This window comes from Equus caballus, chromosome 27 (genome assembly GCF_041296265.1).
Source record: "Equus caballus isolate H_3958 breed thoroughbred chromosome 27, TB-T2T, whole genome shotgun sequence".
NCBI lineage: Eukaryota > Metazoa > Chordata > Mammalia > Perissodactyla > Equidae > Equus > Equus caballus.
The window spans coordinates 44,181,935-44,201,631 of NC_091710.1; the positions used below are offsets into that span (position 1 = coordinate 44,181,935).

Sequence of the window (19,697 nt, forward strand, 5' to 3'; positions counted from 1 at the left end):
CTCCACAGACATCAAAACGCACCTCCCTTGTTCAAAGCCTCAGCAGGCCCTGCAAGGTGGGGCTACAGAAATTAGCTACTTTCCTTCGGAGGAATAGAAAATGTTCCTAATTTCCAACCCCTTCGAAATGCTGTGTCCTCTAGGCCGTAAGGAAACATGCCCATATTTTATTTATAGGTATCTTTCCTTTGATGTGTCACCAACACAATTTCATTATATGTTAAAATAAAAAAAGGAATTCTTGTCATTTTGTTTGGTACTTCAAAGGGTGATAAATTCTTAATTCGTAGCTTTCAAAGGTGTATTTTGAAAAGGAGCACAGTCCCTATTTTTTTAATCTCTTAAATATAAACAAAAACTCAAAAAGGAAAAAATATTCATACAAAGCAGATTAACTGAATTAGAAGGCACATGAAGGTCTGGAGAAAGCCCAAAAATCAAGTAAAATCCATGTCTTCTGAAACAGGAGAAGCACTTTTGAAGTAAGTTTTCAAACTAAATATTGCACAAATGAAGGCTGTTCTGGTGTGGTGAGGCAGCTTCAGTCTGACATCAGGGCGCTTCGTGCTGGAATGTAAAATCCAGGCCCAGTCACAAGCAGTGGCCCTCTCCCTCCTGCAGCGGGCTGCTCAGGCCCTGCCCTGCCAGCCCTCATGGCCGCTCTGCGCCACTGAGCCTGCCTTTTGCGTTCCTGCTCGCATGTCCAGTCAGATCCGAAGCTCTGCGCCACTGAGCCCGCCTTTTGCGTTCCTGCTCGCATGTCCAGTCAGATCCGAAGCTCCCGGCAGGCACCCATCAGCTCTTCCTCCCTCTTCTACCCAGGCTGTCTGAAGAGCCCGGGCCCGGCCCCAGCATCCCCCTCGGCAGGTGTCTGGGTAACATCTTCATTGAGAGAAGCATAAAGAAGGCACTGGAGGGTCACAGAATCCCTTCTGGCCGGGTGGCTGTCACTGTCCTTGGTCAAGGGTTCCACTCCTGTCTCTGATGGAATCACCAAAGCCTCTCCTCGTGGGGGCTGAAGTCTTCCTCAGATTCCAGGTGTCCTTCGTGGGAAGCGACCTCCTCCGCGTCCTCGGGACCAGGGATTAAGAGAACTTGCTCAGACATCAGCCCCTCGAGAGGGAGCGTCCCTGTCTCTAAGCCCTTCTCAAGCTCTGTCCTTCTAGTCCTCCTGGGCGAGACAGGGTCTGTACAACTGGCCCCGAGAAGACTCCTCCCACCGGTCCTGCTGCCCCGCACCATTCCTTCAGCAGCAGGGTCTTCACACCCTCCTACCTCTGCGGTTGGTGCCCTCAGGAGAGAGGCACTGGCTGTTCTCTCCTGATTCACACCACTCAGAACTTCCCACTTGGGGAAAATTCCATGTCAGCTATGGAACTAAGAAGTCCCTTTCCCACTAAAAAATGACACTCATACCCTCACCCACTTGCTGTAAAAATCTTTTCAGAATCAGTGGAGAAAACATTCATATAATTAAGAAACAAATAAGACATCTTGGCAAGATTAAGACAAAACCCCTAAAATTTGTGAGGAAATAAGGAGCAGTGACAAGCGCTCATCAGCTGCAGACAGGCACAGAGTTGAGGCATTTCAATGAGTGCACTGAAAGCACATGAAAGATGTGTAGGAAGCCTACACTGCACGACTCTCATTTGAGAGCAATTTCTCTTCGCCAATGATCCCTCACAGGGAGCAGCTCTCTTCTCCCGGGCTCTGCGACCACTAGGTGGCGAGCTCAGTCACTGCTGCCGGGCGAGTTGGTGACACGGCGGACAGCGCTGGCAGGCACGTAGCTGCAGAGCTCTAGGATCACACTCAGTGGCTGAAAACTCATGTGAGCGTAGCTCTTCAGAGACCACAATTCAGTAACGACTCAGAATGTTGCCCGAGGCCACTCCTGAAACAATGGGAAACCCACGATATAAACAGAAAACAAGAAAACTTGGGGGAATTCGGCAAGCAGCTTCCTCAATGGTGGCACAGGTAGCAAGAAGAAACTGAGGGATTTGGCGTCGGTGAAGCACAACTGGTTCTGTGATGAAATCCAGTTTCCCAGGGTGAAAGCTGTTTCCCAGAAGCGTCTCCCCACCGCCAGCTTTTACACGAGAAAACGCACGGCTTGCAGAGGCACTGTCTTGCCTTCCACGACCCCGTTTCATTCAACAGCACCAATAAGTGGAGCAGAAACACATCCACGTAGTAGGAAGAAAGCGTGAAGGCTGAAGAGTAAGACAAGGTGAGAGAATGCAGGGGAGTAAAGTAAAAGCATTAACAACAAACCCTGAAGCCATATGGGGTTGTGTTTACCAGGGAAACAGAGGACCCAGAGCTCACCCGGCAGCTGGCTCGGCTCCTTGGACATGTGAAATACTGGGCCGTTTTGTGTCCAAGGAAAGCAGGCAGAAAAGCTGAAGTCACTAAAGCAGGAAAGTATAAGCCCCTCAACCTTACACAACAGCCTGATTCTGGGGATTTGCTTCTGCTTCTGGCCACGGACAAGGGAAAGGAAATCAGGGCTCACTTTTTGTAATGCTAATGACTTGACTTCCAAATGACTTGGAAAAGTCAGCATATTGCAAACATAAAACATACACATTTCCCTTCCTGCTAACATCCAGTGTGAGGGATGGGGCCATGCAGGAAGCACAAATCAGAGGGACATGAGACCACTCAGTCCCCAAATGGCCCAAACCCCATGGCCGCCTTCACTCGATAGCTAAGTATTTTACAGCTTGTCCTCCTGCTGAGTTCAAACCCACTGTTTCTGCTGGAATGATGACAGGGATTATGTGCGTGCCTAGAGAAGTATAAAGGCCGCAGTCTAGGCACTGAGGAACAAACGGTATTTTTCATCTTACTTCATTCGTCATTTTTGAAGCTTCTAGCCCTAATAAAAAAGACAAGACATCACGCCTGCAAAACTGATTCAAACAAACAAACGCACGCCTGTTTACTCCATCACAGAACAAATCTAAAGTCTGCTCATGGGCCCTTCCCAGAGTCACATACCACAAAGCAGAAAGCTGAGATGGACGCAGCCTGGCAGACCCGTGTGATTATATGACATTTATTAAGTGCTACATAATACACAAAATATCACTGGTGTCTTCTTCATGGGCCACACGAAGCTACCCACTTCATCATATTTACTGATCACTGCCAAACTTTTATCCTAGAAATTTAAGATACGCAAACACAGACCCTGAGGACATCAAGGTCATTCCGGAAAACAACGAATGCGGCCTTCTCAGCCCACCTTTTTGCTCCTTTTGGTCTTTGTTGATGGATCCTGCCCTGGCCAGCCTTGCTCACACCTACCTTTAGGCTGAGCTTTCAGGCAGCAGCACCAGGCAAAGATGTGAGCGCAGCAGGGGAAGGAAAGTAGGGCAGGCGGGGCACTGTGAACTACCAAGGATGCTATACGAAGGTCACCTGCAGAGGCCTTCCCGGCTGATCCTTCCCAGGCTCCCTGGAGCTGGGATGGTGAAGCTACGCACCATCTCCATCAACGTTTTAACTCACAGAAGTGACCTCCCCCAGATGGTTAAACTCAGGGTAGGGAAGTCCACGGGCTACAACCAACCAGGAACGTCGAGGCTTTTTCCCTCCCCCTGCCCCCATCACACTTTTCAAAGATTTTGGTATTTTGTAGACACTCAACCTTAAACATTATAGAGGACAAGGAATTAGAAGACAAGAAGCCAAGAAGTTAAAAAAAATAAAAGCAATTGGGTTATGGCTGGGCATTTTAAACTTACTTCTAGGTCACTTGGAATTATACGAATGGAATTTCTGTTCCGTCATCCTGAGACAGGCACAGCCCCTGATACTCGCTGGCCTAAAGGATGGATGTGCCATGGTTCTAAAGGGCTACCTGGCCTATGGCTGAGAGAGGGGTCTGCCCGTACCAGTCAGCAAGGCCTGCACTCAGGGCTCCTATGCAGACGCGTGCATGCCAGACTGACAGACTAACCTTCCCCAGCACAATATTCCAGCTGCTCTGCTTACACAACTGGATATTCAGATTAGATAATCAATTTACACCTTCCCACGGAAAGATCAGGAATTGCTTAAAATATTTTTCTTTACATTTCACCTACGTCAGAGGAGGGTTTCAATTGACAAACAAAAACCCAAGTGAACATTTTGTGACCTGTTAAGATCTCAAAGGGAGCAAGCTGTCTTTTCCTTGTGAAATGGAAAGCAATAAACTTTTGCATTCTTGTGAGTAATAAAACCCTGGATAGGAAGCTTCAGTTGCTGCCACAGCCCAGATAATCCTTCTTATCAGAGCTTGGCAGTTGATAGCTATTGTTATCTGACTCCGTCAAGGATGCACTTCATTCCCGGCTTTAAGTCAACATTCCTTAGTTACTCAGCATCTGTCCCAGCATTTCCACGTTCCTCACACACACAGAGGAGCGGACACTGAGGGACACGAGGAGGGTCAGAGGAAGTCCTCTGTGCTGGTTCTCAGTCCGCTGAGATGCCACTGAGATCTCCACAGACCAGGGGAACTGGCCTCCAGGCACAGCTAAGCCACACCCGCAAGGTTTCACCAGTCGTGTCCCCAGGGCAGGAACGAACCTCTGGGCCAGAGCCCGGCTGGGCGCGCCCCTCACCAGCAGCAGCTCCTCCTCCAGCCGCTGCCTCTCGGCTTCCAGGCGTTCCAGCTCATCCTGAGTGCGTTTCTGCGGGGTGACGAACTGAAGCTCCTTCAAAAGCTCCTCCTTCTCATTAATCAGCATCAGCTTCTCCTTCTCAACATCCAGCGCCCCAGGCCAGGCCTCACTGTCCAACTTCGACAATTCAATTTTTAAGTTGGCCATACTAAAATAGAGATAAAAGAGACGTGCACATACTGAGATCTCCCACGAGAGGGAAAACACAAACCGGGCTGGGTGTGGGGTGCACATGCTGACTTTCCCCTGCGAGCCTCCCCGGAGAGGGCTGACCACCTGGAACGAGGCCAAGGAGGAGCAGCAGCGCCACTCTCCCATCCGGGCCTGGCTCTACACTCAGCTGTCACTTGCTTCACTTTCCCCACCTTTATGGTAAGAAGAAGTACCCCCACCTGTCTGAAAAAAGGGTGACGGTCAAAGGACACAGAAGCCGAGACAGCACAGCGCTCTGCGAGCCACAGGCAGGTCAGCGTGATGTGTGACTGCCTGTGTGAGGGGACAGGAGAGGACGGGAGGGGACTTGGAGGGCTGCCCTTTGAAGAAAACCAAGGTGAGCAATGCCTGAAATGTTATCATTACAGATTCTGTTCCCCTGCATAACAACACTGTCCCTTAGTAACATGGCAGTCCCCAGGAGAGGCTGGGCAGCAGCTAGGGCATTAGCCAGTCAGGGAAGGAAGAGGGAGAAAGGAGAGCAGTGGCTGGGCTCACCAGGATTAAAACAGTCAGTCCATCAAGCTCCACCATGGCCCAGGACCAGGGCATGGGGCTTGGCTTCCTCACCCCCGTTCCCCTTAAGCTGTGCACGGAGAAGTCTCGGCCTTGTCAGGGCCTGGATTGGTGTCTACACCGTTTACTGAGCTCATTGAGCCCGCACTGGGGACATTACTGCATTCGACCTGGTTCTCCTCTGCCTACAGTCATCTGGCTGCACAGAAGCAGGCAGTGCTGGTGGACCTGCAGCAGCACAGGCAGCTGAAGTGGCCCCTCTAGAGTGACAGCACGTGCTGCAGTCAGGGGGCAGGGATGGGACGAGGGGCAGAAGGCAGCAAAGGGAAAGCTCCCTGGCGTCGTAACTTCACCCGACCCCAGCTTTCACTGCCTCCAGGGCTTCACACCAAACGGTAACGTTAACTCCCAATTCAGCTAGAATGTTCTGACCACTGAATCAAATAACTTGCTCTGTGGCACTGAGAGGACAATCAGAACTGTTCAAGAGGTACACGGCACGTGGCTGTTTTGACCATAAGCACAAGATCAAGGTAAGCTAAGAATACAACTGATGCTGGCACAAGGAATCCATATCCTTATAAAAAAATGTCAGCTGATTCCTTTGGATCTTGTTACAGCACACACAGGAACAGGAAAAAGAGAAAGGGGGGAATTTTTTTTTTCCTTTTGATGGAAGAAGTTGTAGAAGGGAGGAAAAAACATGAACAAAAACATTATCAGGACAAAGATGGAAGTAGTTCCACATTCGTGTGCCGTAAGTTTCTTGTTTTAGTTAAAAATAAAACTGCCGTCTTAAATGGCACTGCGTATACAACGCACTTCTGATTTTCACCTGCCGTCTGCACTTATGATAGATGTAACATCAGCCGTTCTTCAGCTTTAACCACAAAACCATAAACGACTGTCTCAACGTACTGGAAAATTAATCATCAAATTGCTAAATAAGCATGATATTATTAGCTTCATTAAACACAAAAAACAAAGGCTGGAGGAGCAAACAGGTTTCAGAGAAACAAAACCCGCCTCTTTACTTATTCAGAATTGAGCAAGAGAAAGCATCTTCAGCATATGCATAAACCCTTGAGATTTACCTGCTCATCTTTAAAACAAAACCCCAAACGGTAAAAGAACAGCAGTGCAACCAAATGGGAAAGAACCCGCATGTTGGATGTGACTGAGTTAACCAAGTGAACCGGGAGCAGCAAGGTAAGGAGAGAGAGAAAGGCACCTATTACTGGTGTGACCAAGCATTAGGTAGGTGTTCAGTCTTCCTTGGAAAGGGCACACCAATTCTGAGGAACAAAATGTAAAGGTTTCCGGGAACACTGAGGAAGAGAAATACCCTGTGAGCTCCCGATGGACTGAACTGTTAGTAGCCAAAGCAAAGCAAAAGCTCAAGCTGGGGCCAGCCCAGTGGCATAGTGGTTAAGTTCACATGCTCCGCTTCAGCGGCCTGGGGTTCAAGGGTTCGGATCCTGGGCATGGATCTACAAACTGCTCATCAAGCCATGCTCTGGGAGTGTCCCACATACAAAATAGAAGAAGACTGGCACAGATGTTAGCTCAGGGACAATATTCTTCAAGAAAAAAGTGGAAGACTGGCAGCAGATGTTAGCTCAGGGCCAATCTTCTTCACCAAAAAACAAAACAAAAAAACCCCTGCGCTCAAACTGATCCAGGGGAAGTGGTGTCAAGTCCCAAAGAACCTAGGGGCATGGGGCCTGGCTCTCCAAGATTCGTTCTGAGTGACTGCTGTTCTCCTTCAGAGAACCAGACACAAATCCTGGGCTTTTGTTTACAGCAGAACCCAGGAGTTCTGGCTGCTGAAGGGCTGGTGTACTCACAGCCAGAAGGGCCACAAACAGCATCCACTAGCGGCTTCCACGCCCCAGGTGACGAAACCACAAAGCAATCTCCAATCCTTATTGAGGGTAAGGCACTTGGCTGGGCACTGAGAAGCAGCCAATAAAGTATACAAAATTCTTCCTAACCTCAGGCAATTTACAATCTGCTTGGGAAAACTGATAGGCATTCAAATTAGCTGCGCAAAATGCTGTTCAGAGAGACTGAGGGACTTGCTCAAGCTCACACGGTTAATAATTCGTGGAACACAGCTTGGGGTTCTCTCAGTAAATCAAAGAACCAAGCAATATTAGTAAGACGCTACACAGAGGCAAATATTGTATTTAGGCAGACCAAGCAATTACTTTGTTAAAGCCAGATAACCTCTAAGAACTTTGGCCAATTACTTCGAAATTATCATCTCCACCAGTAATCACGGATATGCTTCGAGGCCTATCTGACGGTCTTCCTTATTGGCAGGAAACCGTAGCACTCTAGCAGGCGCTCAGCTGGGCTTTCCACGCTCCTGAGGAGGAGCAGGATAAACTTCTCCGGCCCCCACAGGAGGAGAATAGTTTTTTCCTCAGTGTCTTCTTAAATGATATAAGGAAAATAATGAAATCAAGTGTATCGGTATGACCTTCTCTCTCAAGATAAGCAAAGTGTCCTATATTATGAAAACAAGTCGAGTCTGCCTACCAGACAGGGTAGTGAAGCCTCCTACGCTTTACCCAAGCCGAGCCACAGGTAAGAAGACAGCACAGCGTTTACCAGGAGTCCATGAGGCAAAGGAGAGAAGTAAGACTCCCTCTGCCTTCTCCCTGTACTAAGTCACTGGCACAGACACCCCAGCATCCTCCAGGACATTAGCAGGCGGTCTTCCCTCCAAAGCGAAGGAACACGCTTAAAGCTATTTACCTTAGAGCTGCTCAACTGCTGTCAAGTCCTGTACCTGAGCCACTGCATCGTTTCTACCTGAGAAACCAACCTTCTCACTTTTGGTTGAAAGTCTTGTAGAAGCTCAAAGCTTCTTTCTTTCAGAAGAGAAGCGGACCATTTCATTGCCACACTTCTCATTAATTTTCCTTGTTCTTCAGCTTTGAGGGGAGGGGGAAAGGAAGAGACAGGGAGCAGAGAGGAGACTCTGAAAACCTTACATTCTAAAAAACAGAAGGGTAGCCTTGGTGAGAACTCGTGGGGAGTGCCCAGCAGATGTCACTCTAGGAGCAAAGATTAATTCTGGAAAAGAAAATCCTGTGTGAGCCCGCCGACCACTGGACAAACCGCACCCCTGTTGTTACCTTCTTTTGGCTTCTTCATACTGTAGGCTCAGCCTGACCTTTTCAGCTAAATTTGATCTGCTTCTCATTCCGACCTAGTAAAAAACAAAAGGGAAAAAGTCAATTAACTCTGCTAATGAATGAAGGTAAACTGCTTTTGTTTCTCGAAAGTACAAGTAATTGAAAAGCTGAAGAAGGTGGCACTGAAATTGGGAACACCAGCTCAAACAGGCACTTACTTTCCAGTCTCAGTAGGGGCAACGCATTTCTTCTTAATTCAAGCTTGTCTGCTTTTCAAAGACTTTAACACCATTTTCTCCACACATTAAATTCAAGATAAAAAATATCAGGTAAACGTTTCTGGTTTCTAAGAGTTTATGAGGGGTGTACAGGTCAATAAAATTTATGAACTGGAACTAATTTCCTTGTCTCTATGAGCCAAAGTTTCCATCATTTAGCTTTCAAATGCATAAAATATAAACTAAATAACTTCAAAAAATAATTTTTCAAATAGGTAAGACCTACTGTTGATCTCTACCTGTTTTAACTTTCAAGGCACAGAATTCAAGAAGCATAGGAGAATATGAAAAAAAAACTGGGAACTTACTGGAAAGTAAATAGCTGCTAATGGTCCCAAAACGGGAGAATGTAAAATAGTTAAGAATATTTAAGCCACATTAAATACTTTTGAATGCCAGGTATAAACCATACATTAAACATTTTAATAAACAACTTCAGATTTACAAAAACAAGTTTTTTTGTTAGTTTTTAAAGACATATATTTATGTTTCTGTTTAGCCTTAATGTTTATAGGAAAGGACCTAAATTTCCATGACTCTAAACTTTATGGGAAAAACTTAAATTCTCACGTGTCTCTAGCCTCTCAATAGTGTCTCTGAATAAATACAGCATGAGAATATTTGAACAAAGGTATTCCTATGGACAAATCTTGATATGCTTGGCACCTAGCCAGAAAAGATAAGGCTATGATTTTTAAAACCAATCGTATAAGCATGAAATACTGAATGCACACTGCTGGGATTCAAAGCACCTATCCACCTCCTGTTCCATTTGCCATCCATATTGTAATCGAGGCCCATCAAGGACGGCACTGGGGCCAGCCCTTCCACATGGATAACTTACATCTCCCGAAATGCTTGTTTGTGACCCGGCATCAAGGGTCTGTCTGGAAAGAGATAAATGAGAGTTCACAGGACTGGATCTCAGGTCGGGCTCAGATCTGCCAATGCTCTGATCCAAATGAAACCGCTCCTGCAGCTTAGCAAGACTCTGTTCAGGAAATACAAAGGGCTTCAGAAGGCTGAACGTGTAAGAGGGCAAAACTTCCCCACCGGGGAAAATTAAATGGAAAGAGCTAATCTCAATGGAAAAAACAATTATTTTAGTAGGTCCTTATCACTTTAAATTATTGAAAAAACAAGAGTAGAATATAATTTTGCACATACACACGACTTTTGGAAGTATGTGAGATCATACTAAACAGGGCATCTTACCTTTCCCAAGACAGCCTGGGAATTATTCAGTCTGTGAATAAGGGTATCTTCACATTTAATACATGTAATTCTTATTTTTAAAATTCCATTGAAAAGAAGTCTCTATTTGAAAAAGCACTACTCATTTTATGCAGTAGAAATTATGGAAACACGGAACACCTATAGTGCAATCTCCTTTTGGTTATGGCAAGAAAACTTCCTACTTAGAAGACTTCTACAATTATGCCACTGTACATCTGGATGGGACCCAAGAGATTCTTGGCTCACAACAATGTTAGAGATTAGGAAACCGAAGCCCAGAAGTTGCAGTCCCAGCAGTGAGTCCGAGCCCGTCTGTCCGTCGACTGCATGGCGCTGCCTATGGCGATCCGTGTGGTTTGTAAAGTGAATAATCAAGAGTGAATGTGCCCACTGTCTGCACCCAAGTCTAACAGACTGAATTTACTTTAGAGGGAGGATGTGAGCAGGCTACTATTCAAAAGGAAAAGATCTCATCTAAATTGCTACCCAAAAACCTCCTTAAAAAACACTAATAAAAATGGTAAGAAACTTACTATTATCAACTTTAAGAAGAGTCAGGATTTAATTCTGATGTTTACAATTCTCATGATAAGGAAGTAGAAATATCAAGAGATCTGATATTTGGTTTTTTACCTAACCTTCTTTATTTTCTTTCAAAGGGATATTGATACAAAAATGTATATACAAGAGGGATAAAACTTAAATGGCCACATTAAATAATATATTACAGAAAAGAAAACCATCAGTGACCTTAGGCAAGTATTTGCTACTTTTTCATCTGTGTAATGAAAAGATTAGTATTTTTCAAACCTATCTGTGATGACAATGCACTCAATCAATTTAGCAGGTCAGGACTAGTATGTTCTTTAATGAAATAGAAGAGACTATAAAATGAAATCAGAGTGCGTTACTAGTATTAAGAGCAGGCATATTTCTGTGAAATTTGTTTTGTGCGTTTGTGTGTGTGTATGTATCTACAGGTAAAGACATTTGTGTTTTACTGGGTTTTGATGTAAAATATACTTCTTACTGTGGGTCATGGTCAGAGGTTTGAAAGTCAAGAAGATATCTAATGTCTCTCTCAGCTCTATTGTTCATTTCTGTATCTAATAATTATTTTATATGCTTTTGTAATTGAAAAGGAACCTAATCTTTTAATTTAATCTGGCCTTTGTATAAATCTAAAATTTATAGGAAGTATCAAAGATGATCTAAAATTGGTGAATTATGAAGTTCCAATATAAATTTGTTCAAGTTCTATTAACTTTTTTCAAAGGAACTATTATGCACCTTTCAGGAATTACTGATTTAATCAGCAAGATCATCGTGGAACAAAATCAAAATATATCCAAGTTTTGTATATGTTAAAACCACACACAGTCATGTGCCACATGACGACGTTTCAGTCAAGAAGGGACCACGTATCCGACGGTGGTCCCATAAGATTAGTACCATATAGCCTAGGTGTGGAGTAGGCTGTGCCAGTGAGGTTTCTGTAAGGGCACCCTGTGCTGTTCGCACAGGGACAAAATCACCTAACGACGCCATTAAGTGACATACGACTGTATTCTGGAGCAAGAATGCCTGGGTTTGAACCCAGTCCTGCCACTTACCAGCTGTGTGACTTTAAGTTATTTAACTTTTCTGTATTGTAATTTCCTTGTCTGTAGGTTGAGGATAATAACAGTGCCTATCTTTAGGGTTCTTGGGAGAATTAAATAACTATTCCGATGCAAGGCAGGCAGAAGACTGCCTGGCAGTCAGTACTTATAAATATTTGCTATTATTACTGTTATCTTTTCAATTTGATCTCTTCTTGCAAGTTATTTAAAAATTCCTCCAATGCAAAATTATATGGGTTCAGGAATTTACCTATATTCAACTAGCATTTTGAAAACTGACATGAAATAGCTGAATATTGTACTTAAATGTAGAGGTTCTATTAAGAACGCAAACACCACTACTGGCTCTAACATTTTCCCAAAGACAGACTAAAACCTTACTCGGCTAAGTAAAGAACTTCAAATATCTGAAATACAAAGAATTCTCAGCACTTGTGATAATTATGGGCTGGAGGGAAGAGAGGAGGAGGAAGAGATACACTCTTGAAAAACTGACTGTATCCGCTAAATATAGATATTCAAAATGCAGAATACTGATCACTGAATGGTTGTTTTTTTCTGCACACAAGGCTGCGTCACTGGGAGCTAAGCCCCGTAAGCTGAGGACTGCACAGGTGTAATGAGGGGATCCACTGCCATTAGCAGCTTTCCTCAGGTGACTATACAGATAGCCCCTTGCTGGGTCAACACTCCCCACCCAACCCCTAGCTAGCACCTCCGAATCACCTGGGGTGGGGAAAAGCTTTTCTAAGCTCCTCACATACCCTCCCCACACTCCTCAAGGCATATCCTCTACTTACTGGTGACAGGAGACATACCCTTTATGTACCCGGGGCTGAGGACCACTGGTTTTGATAACCCTGCTGATCTGGCTTCCACATGAAGTTTTCAGTGAGTTGCAGGGTGCGCCAGGATGCTAATCTCCTTATATGGGCTCTGGGATCCACCACCCTGTGTCTTAAAGGCCATCTAAAGCCTGCCTTCAAATAAACATATCAGAACCCTGGAACCAATCTGTTTTCCTCCATGGCAGCCAACTGCCTTAGTGCCTGTAACAGTTTCCTACGGGACCAAATTCTCTATGAATTAGGTGGGTGTGACAAAGGGCCATCCAGACTCTGGTGGAGAACTTTGGCCTCAAGGAGAGTTTCCAGGGCCCCAGAAGGTAGCTGTCTGACTTAACAAAATGCTCCATAACATACGTGCATCAGATCTTGTTTCTCTTTCTCTCCGGAGCTGATGGCCTTTCTGATAGATTTCAGCTCAGTTAGAATGGCTTTGGCTTCACTGAGCTCATAGCCGCTCTGGCCTCCAGACATTTTTTTATCAATTCTGTTAAAAGAAAAAAAAAGAAAAAGAAGAAAAGAAAAGAAATTAAAGAATGACAGTACAAGTTAAAAAAACAAACCAGCAGGAATTGGTTTCTGGGCTGTCTTAGTCCTGATTGTTTTATTACTTGACTCACATGCCAGTATCATCCCTTCAAGCCGTTTCTCCTCCTTTCTCTTCTAATCACTTCTAGCTATGACTTTTCCCATCCCCCACCTCACATCCAGTCTGTTTCTAACCATTTTCAGGCTCAGCCTTTTGTCTTCAGTCTGCCTGGGTGATCCCACTGAACTCAAACCTCATCACATGCTGATCCTGAGCTCCACCCTGAGAAAGGTTAAGGACGCAGGGAGACGATTTAGCAGAAGGACAGAAATGCCAATCAACCAGACAACCACAGAACTACAGGACTCATCCATGCCGCCGAAGTTTACATGCCACGATGTCTGTGCAAACCCAGCACAGGGCCCAGGGCTTGGTAGGCCTTTCATAAATGGTAGTGATTATTACTTATACTAATGCATATCCTACAATATTGGATTGTGTGGTTAGTTTCTTATTTCTTTTTAAATATATGGAAAGTATTTATTCTATTTTTATGACAGTTGTGAGTCAAGATAAAATTGCTTGCCTTGCTGAATGAGTCCAAATCTAGGAACAAGGCAGACGGACAGATATGTTCATTTGTCTACCAACATTGAATAAAGAGCTTCTCTATGAGCTAATTTATTTCCTCTGCAGATCTGCTCACCAAATGTCCTTACAGTTCACATGGTCACCCTATGTCAGAGGATCTCATGTAACCAAATTCTTTGTGTTTGAAGGGCCTAACCAAATTACCTAATTCTTTCTAAAAAATAGTTCAACAATTTCTTCACATCCCTCTGCTGGTTCTTCCTAGCCACCTATGCCCAAGGTTCCTTACGAACGACTGGGGCTTCACTGGAGAACACATGACTCAGCCTCTGCCCGCCAGCCCACAACTCTCACTCTCAGACAGGTTCTTGGTCTCATCCACAGACAAATACACATTCTTGGACAGATTCTTGGTCTAATCCACAGACTCTCTAGAGAAATGGCACCTATTAAATCACAGAAAACTGGCTCTGAGCTCATTTGGTTTAAAACATTTAATAATTTATATTTATTCTAATGTGAAGGGTATAATCTGAAAAAAAGACCAAAACAATGCCATCTTTTTCACTCTTCCAAGCAAAATTTACTCAAACAAGTGCAGTTTGTAGATAACATATTACCCCAAGCACTATTTTACTAAATATTTTATGCTGCTGAACAAGCAATTAAAGCCTTAAAGAATCTAAGAAAATAAATTTCATCATAAGGTCATTCGATAATAAAGTACGACGAATGGAGTCACTGAATTAAACACACACACACCAAGTGTTCAGGGTGGGAAGGGACCCTGGAGATCTACGAGTCACACTTCCTCCAAATGAAGAAACCGAGGCCAATTCAGGGGCTAAATTTGCAGAAACACTCCGCTTGTAGGGCGACTAGCCTCATAGGCCAGGGCTTGGGGCTCTTACGACTATTAGATTTATAATATTTGATAAGAACACTGGAAGTACTTTGAATATGGGTTAATTCCATTTATTTGGGAAGGCATTTGTCAGTGAAATTGTTGGCCCCCTGAAGTATTATATCTACCAACTTAGTTGAGGCAAAAGGCTTATTTTAATTAAAAAAAATAAATTGGTGAGATTTTATGAAATAGCTAGTAATATAGGCATCTCAAACTCTGTCAAAATAAATCGCTGGAGCCCAAGTAATTTCTTCCTATTTGTGTAAAACCTGCAGAATTTAACAGTAAAACAAATGTTTAATTCAGAAATCAACCATAACATTTGAAAATAAAAGCAGGATTACTTCAGGCTGCTAATTTAAACTGCAGAGAGCTTTAAAAATAGACAAAAACTTCTTGGCTATCCAATGCTCAATCACAAGTTAAAAACGACAAGAACGAGCCATCCCGGCGCAGCGTGCGCCACGGAACCCTTTTTGGCCTTTTTTCCCTTTCTTTTGCCTCCTGTCAACCTCTCTACTTTTAAATGTTGCTTTTTTCCTTTTCCTCCGAGTTTCTCCTTTTTCTCCTCCACTTTTCATCTCCCAACTTTTCTCTCATTTGACCCTGACAATAAAATAAAATATTAGCATTACGTGCTGATTTTTAAAGCAAAGTACTGAGCTTTCTGTTCTTAATTTCAGAAATGCCATTTATATTTTTCCCTACAAATTTTTTAAAAAGTTTTGGTTTGTGCCCTATAATTAATTTTTCCCATATCTTAGCCTCTTCTGAAAGAGAAGAGATTATCATTTGCATGCTTTCCCTGGAAAATATGTGCCCCTAGAGCCAAACTTTCACAGACTCTGCATATACTTTTGGCTTGCTGGGTGTTTCATCACCTCCCATTTTCCAATTTTGAGTGAACACTGGAGGTGGCAAAGTAGAAATATGCTCCTTCCTGGTATCCATCTACACATAAGCAACACTCTCGCTTAGGCCAAAGTCAAATTTGGGAACCAGAGACTGAAATGAATAACATAGAGCATAAAACTACATTCATTCATCCAGCATAAACTATTACACCAGGTAAAATGAAGCCTGACTTTAAATTACATTATAATTCCAGATTCAACAAAAATATTCCATTCTATTGTGAATACGTGAAAAGTTGCAAAAGCCTGCAGTGGGATTCTATTTAAATCTTTTCCTGAAATATATTTCCTGTCATAACCCTAAGTAAACGTCCCTTTATAGTATCAGGAATGTGGTTTCTTGAAAAGTATGGTCTCGGGGTTCAATCAATCATTATTCAAGGTTCTACTAGTATGGTGGTTAACATCTGAATGCAAACAGCTTTATTTTGTCTATAGTTAACATCAACAAGAGATGTCTCTGATGGTAGATATCATATCCTCCTGCTCTTGGTTCAAGGGATTAGAATCATTGTAAGAGAAGGCCTAAATTTCCACAACAAATGTCCATTGTTTTCTTGTGGAATGTTATTGACAGATTCTTAAACATGCCTTAGATTCCTATAAAAATTGCTTGCAAGCAAACTGCTTTGAAACAATACAGCATTGTTACATCAATATAACAAAAACAGCAAGTTTGGCTAACCTTTAATCTCGGGTGGTGACATGAGTTATAATTTCACGTGCCTTAAAAATGTTTAACGTATGGCTAAACATTTTGTGGCGCTCTTCAGAGTTTGTTTTCTCCCTCCACTCCTACCAGAAAGCCCTCCTTTATGTTGATATACAATTACTAAATAACACATTTAGGTCATCCCAGGTCTGCCCAGTTTTTAGGCAAGCTCTGCAACCAGATGAACTTCTTAGAACACAGCTGTACTCAAGAACCACCTGGAGATCTCATAAAATCTACCTGGGGTGGAGACCAGAGACAGGTATTTTTTAAAGAGCTCCTCAGAGTATTCTAATAAGCAGTTGAGAACCACCAGGGCGGGAGGAGCATCTGACAGAATATCATGGTCAGGATTACATGAGGGGAATAGGCAAAAAGGAAGAGTGAGTCACAAAACCAAACATCTGAAACCAAAGTCACGTGACTGGTGGTCAGGCATCCTGGCTGGGTATCCCGAGATGGAGCTCATCATCCAACACGCAGAACCATCAGCTCATGTTTGCCTGGCCAGAGAACATACAGGATCTGTAAATGGGGAAACGCCCTGCTGCCTTGGCTTGCTGCTGAGGGAGAGGCAGGGAAGAGCAGGAACCTGCCTGGACATGAAACCCATCAGGGAGATCCCCATAAAGACTGCACACAACGGGTGGCACTGAGCCCTGCATCATGGAGAAGGAAGGTACAAAGCAGCTGCGTGCCTTTCAAGGGATAACGCCTTTGATCCTCTCTGTGGTCATGTGGCTGTGAAACCATCGGCTGCTTCTCTTGCATCAGAGACCCTGTGTTGGGAATTGTGAGAGCTAGAAAGTCTCAGTGTGCCTGTCAGGGCTTACTTAGGCCGGGCATCATCAGCAGTGAGAGCAGCGGCTTCTGGGGGCTGGCAATGCAGCAGGGATTTCCAGGCCCCGCTCCCCTCTGCCATCTACATTTCCATCTCACCTGGCCCAGCCCAGAGCTATGCCAATGGCCCATCAGACTTCAGTACATAACTGGAAAGGGCAGGAGGCACCCGGCAAATGAGGAACTCACCCAGCTCCTCTGCGCACGATCCTGACTTGCTCCCGAGCTCAGCCACGGTCCAGGCACGCCTGGGGCTGACGGAGGGCAGAGAGATGCCTCCACCAGGGCCCAGGGCAGTGGAGCTCAGAGTCTGGCCCCAGAGCAGAACGCGGAGCACGCTCCCTGCACCTACTGCCTTGGCTGCACGCCCCCATCTCAGACAGGCTGCCAGCACCCAGGAGACAAGTCAAGTTTCTCACTTTAGCTTCTTTGGATCTCTAATGATTACTAAAAACTTCAGACATTTTCAAAGTGTATAGATTTTCCCAAGTTTCTTGCTTGTCAGTTGACTGCTTTTTTGTTTTTTGGTGCAGAGCTTTGAGCTTTTTACTTTATGTTTCTTCGAGAAATCTCTTATGTAAAGTACTTTTATTTCCTTCGTCTTAGTTAGGGGGCTTTGAATTATTCTAAAGTCAATTTTAGGATTTTTATACTCACTGTTGCAACGTTTCAAAGCCTTGTTCTTTATAGAGCAATTCTTGCTTCATCTGTGAGAGCTCTCTCTTCAGCTTTTTAACCTTTTGTGAGAAATCAATGTAAATATGAATGTTTGTAAATAATTAGCAACACTGCTTTAAAAGATAATCCATTAGTAAACTATTAAACACATAATCAGTCATTAGTTTAACATTCACTCTACTAGTTTCTCCTTGACAGAAACTCTATGGAAGGTAGATTAATTATTTTTACATTACCAATCATGTACATTATCACTAATATTTACCTTCATCATCTTATTTAGCAATATTCCTCTGAGCTGGACATGACAATTGTCTCCATTTTGTGATAAACAGCCAGTAAGGAGAGAGTCAGAACTTCAAACCAAGGTGGCTCTGACTCTGTCCTCACCCTTCCTTCACTCTGCTCCAGGACCACTGGCCACCCCGTTTCTCAAACATGCCAGGCAGGAGCTGCCTCAGTGCTTCCGCACGTGCTGTTCCCTCTGCCTGGCAGGATTTCCTTCAGATACTCAATAGTTGACTCCTACTCACTCAGGTCTTGGCTCACGCACTGCCTTTTCAAAGAAGACCACTGTAACTGCCCTCTTCCTGCCATCTCTCTATGTATTTTACAGTACTTCTCAAGAGCGGAAGTCCTCTCTGTACCTGTTTCCTGTCTGTCCCCCAGGAGAAAGTAAGCCACGTCCCACCAGCGGTGCCCTGAACTTCTAGAACAGTACCAGGCAAACAGTAGGAGATGAATAAATATGTGTTGTCAAACTGATAAAAAATATTTTTTTCCTGTTGCCAAGTACATTCTTTGGTAATAACAACACTAAAATCTGATAGATCAGAAAAACAGCAGAAGCCTGGTTTAGTCACAAACAAAAGGTCTTCACATGTATCAGAAAGTTACTTCCATATATTAAGTGTTAAGCACATTCTGTTACACCGTATTTCAATGTGCTTTTGAACTTTTATTTCCTATTTATTCTACCAATTCCTCAAATATTTACTGACTCTCCACCATGTGTCAGGTCCTGGGTCTGAAGTGTGAACAAAACAGACACGATCTTTGCCCTTATAGGGTCTTATAGAACAACAGAATAGGTCTTACAGGTTCTCAATAGAACAATGGGGGAGCCATATATTGAGCAAATGATCATCAGATAAAATAAATCTTACCAATTACCACAAGTGATACAAAGGAAAAGTTCAGGATACTTCAAGATATAAAAGGGGAACAGGATCTAATTTAGTCTGAGGGGTTGGGTAAAGCCTTGCTAAGAAAATGATGTTTAAGCTGAGAGGGTTAGTGGGGCTTCACTTGGTAGAACGGAGTCCTCCAAAGGCCGAATTTGCCCAGGGATCTCAGCAACGTGGCAGCGTAAGTGCTCCCTTCATCTCTCCCGCTTTTGAATTACAACAAAATGGACATTCACTGATCAGTGGAGGATACTCACACTGCACATCAGGATGCCTGAGAGACCTGTGCAGCGATACATCTGAAGGTGGAAGGACTACCCCCAGGGAGGTGGTGGAGATAGGGAGCAGCCCAGGCTTGGACCCAGTGGGGAGATCCTGCCCACAAAGCACAACAGCTGGTGCGATCCAGGAGGAGACAGCAGCGGATCTGCGCACCTGGGTTAGTTGTCAATCACATATCTGACAAGGGATTAACTTCCAAAATATATAAAGAACTCATACAACTCAACAACAAAAACACAAAGAGCCTGATCAAAAAATGGGCAGGGGATATGAACAGATGTTTTTCCAAGGAAGATATACAGATGGCCAAAAGGCATATGAAAAAATGTTCAACATCATTAATCATTAGGGAAATGCAAATCAAAACTACAATGAGCTTTCACCTTACAACTGTTAGAATGGCTATAACTACCAAGACAAAAACAACATATGTTGGAGAGGATGTGGAGAAAATGGAACCCTTATGCACTGCTGGTGGGAATACAAACGGTGCAGCCACCATGGAAAACCATATGGAGA

At 44.0% G+C, this 19,697-nt stretch overlaps 1 protein-coding gene across 1 annotated transcript in view; it reads right to left on the reverse strand.

Moving 5' to 3' along the window:
- WWC2 (WW and C2 domain containing 2) overlaps window positions 1–19,697 on the reverse strand; it is a 210,436-nt gene that overhangs the window by 52,661 nt on the left and 138,078 nt on the right. Inside the window, exons 5-9 of the mRNA XM_023630466.2 lie at window positions 17,689–17,768; window positions 12,896–13,025; window positions 9,680–9,826; window positions 8,558–8,631; window positions 4,588–4,830 (exon numbers count right to left, since the gene is read on the reverse strand). Of these exons, the coding sequence (XP_023486234.1) occupies window positions 4,588–4,830; window positions 8,558–8,631; window positions 9,680–9,826; window positions 12,896–13,025; window positions 17,689–17,768 (674 nt within the window). The remainder of the gene's footprint in view (window positions 1–4,587; window positions 4,831–8,557; window positions 8,632–9,679; window positions 9,827–12,895; window positions 13,026–17,688; window positions 17,769–19,697) is intronic.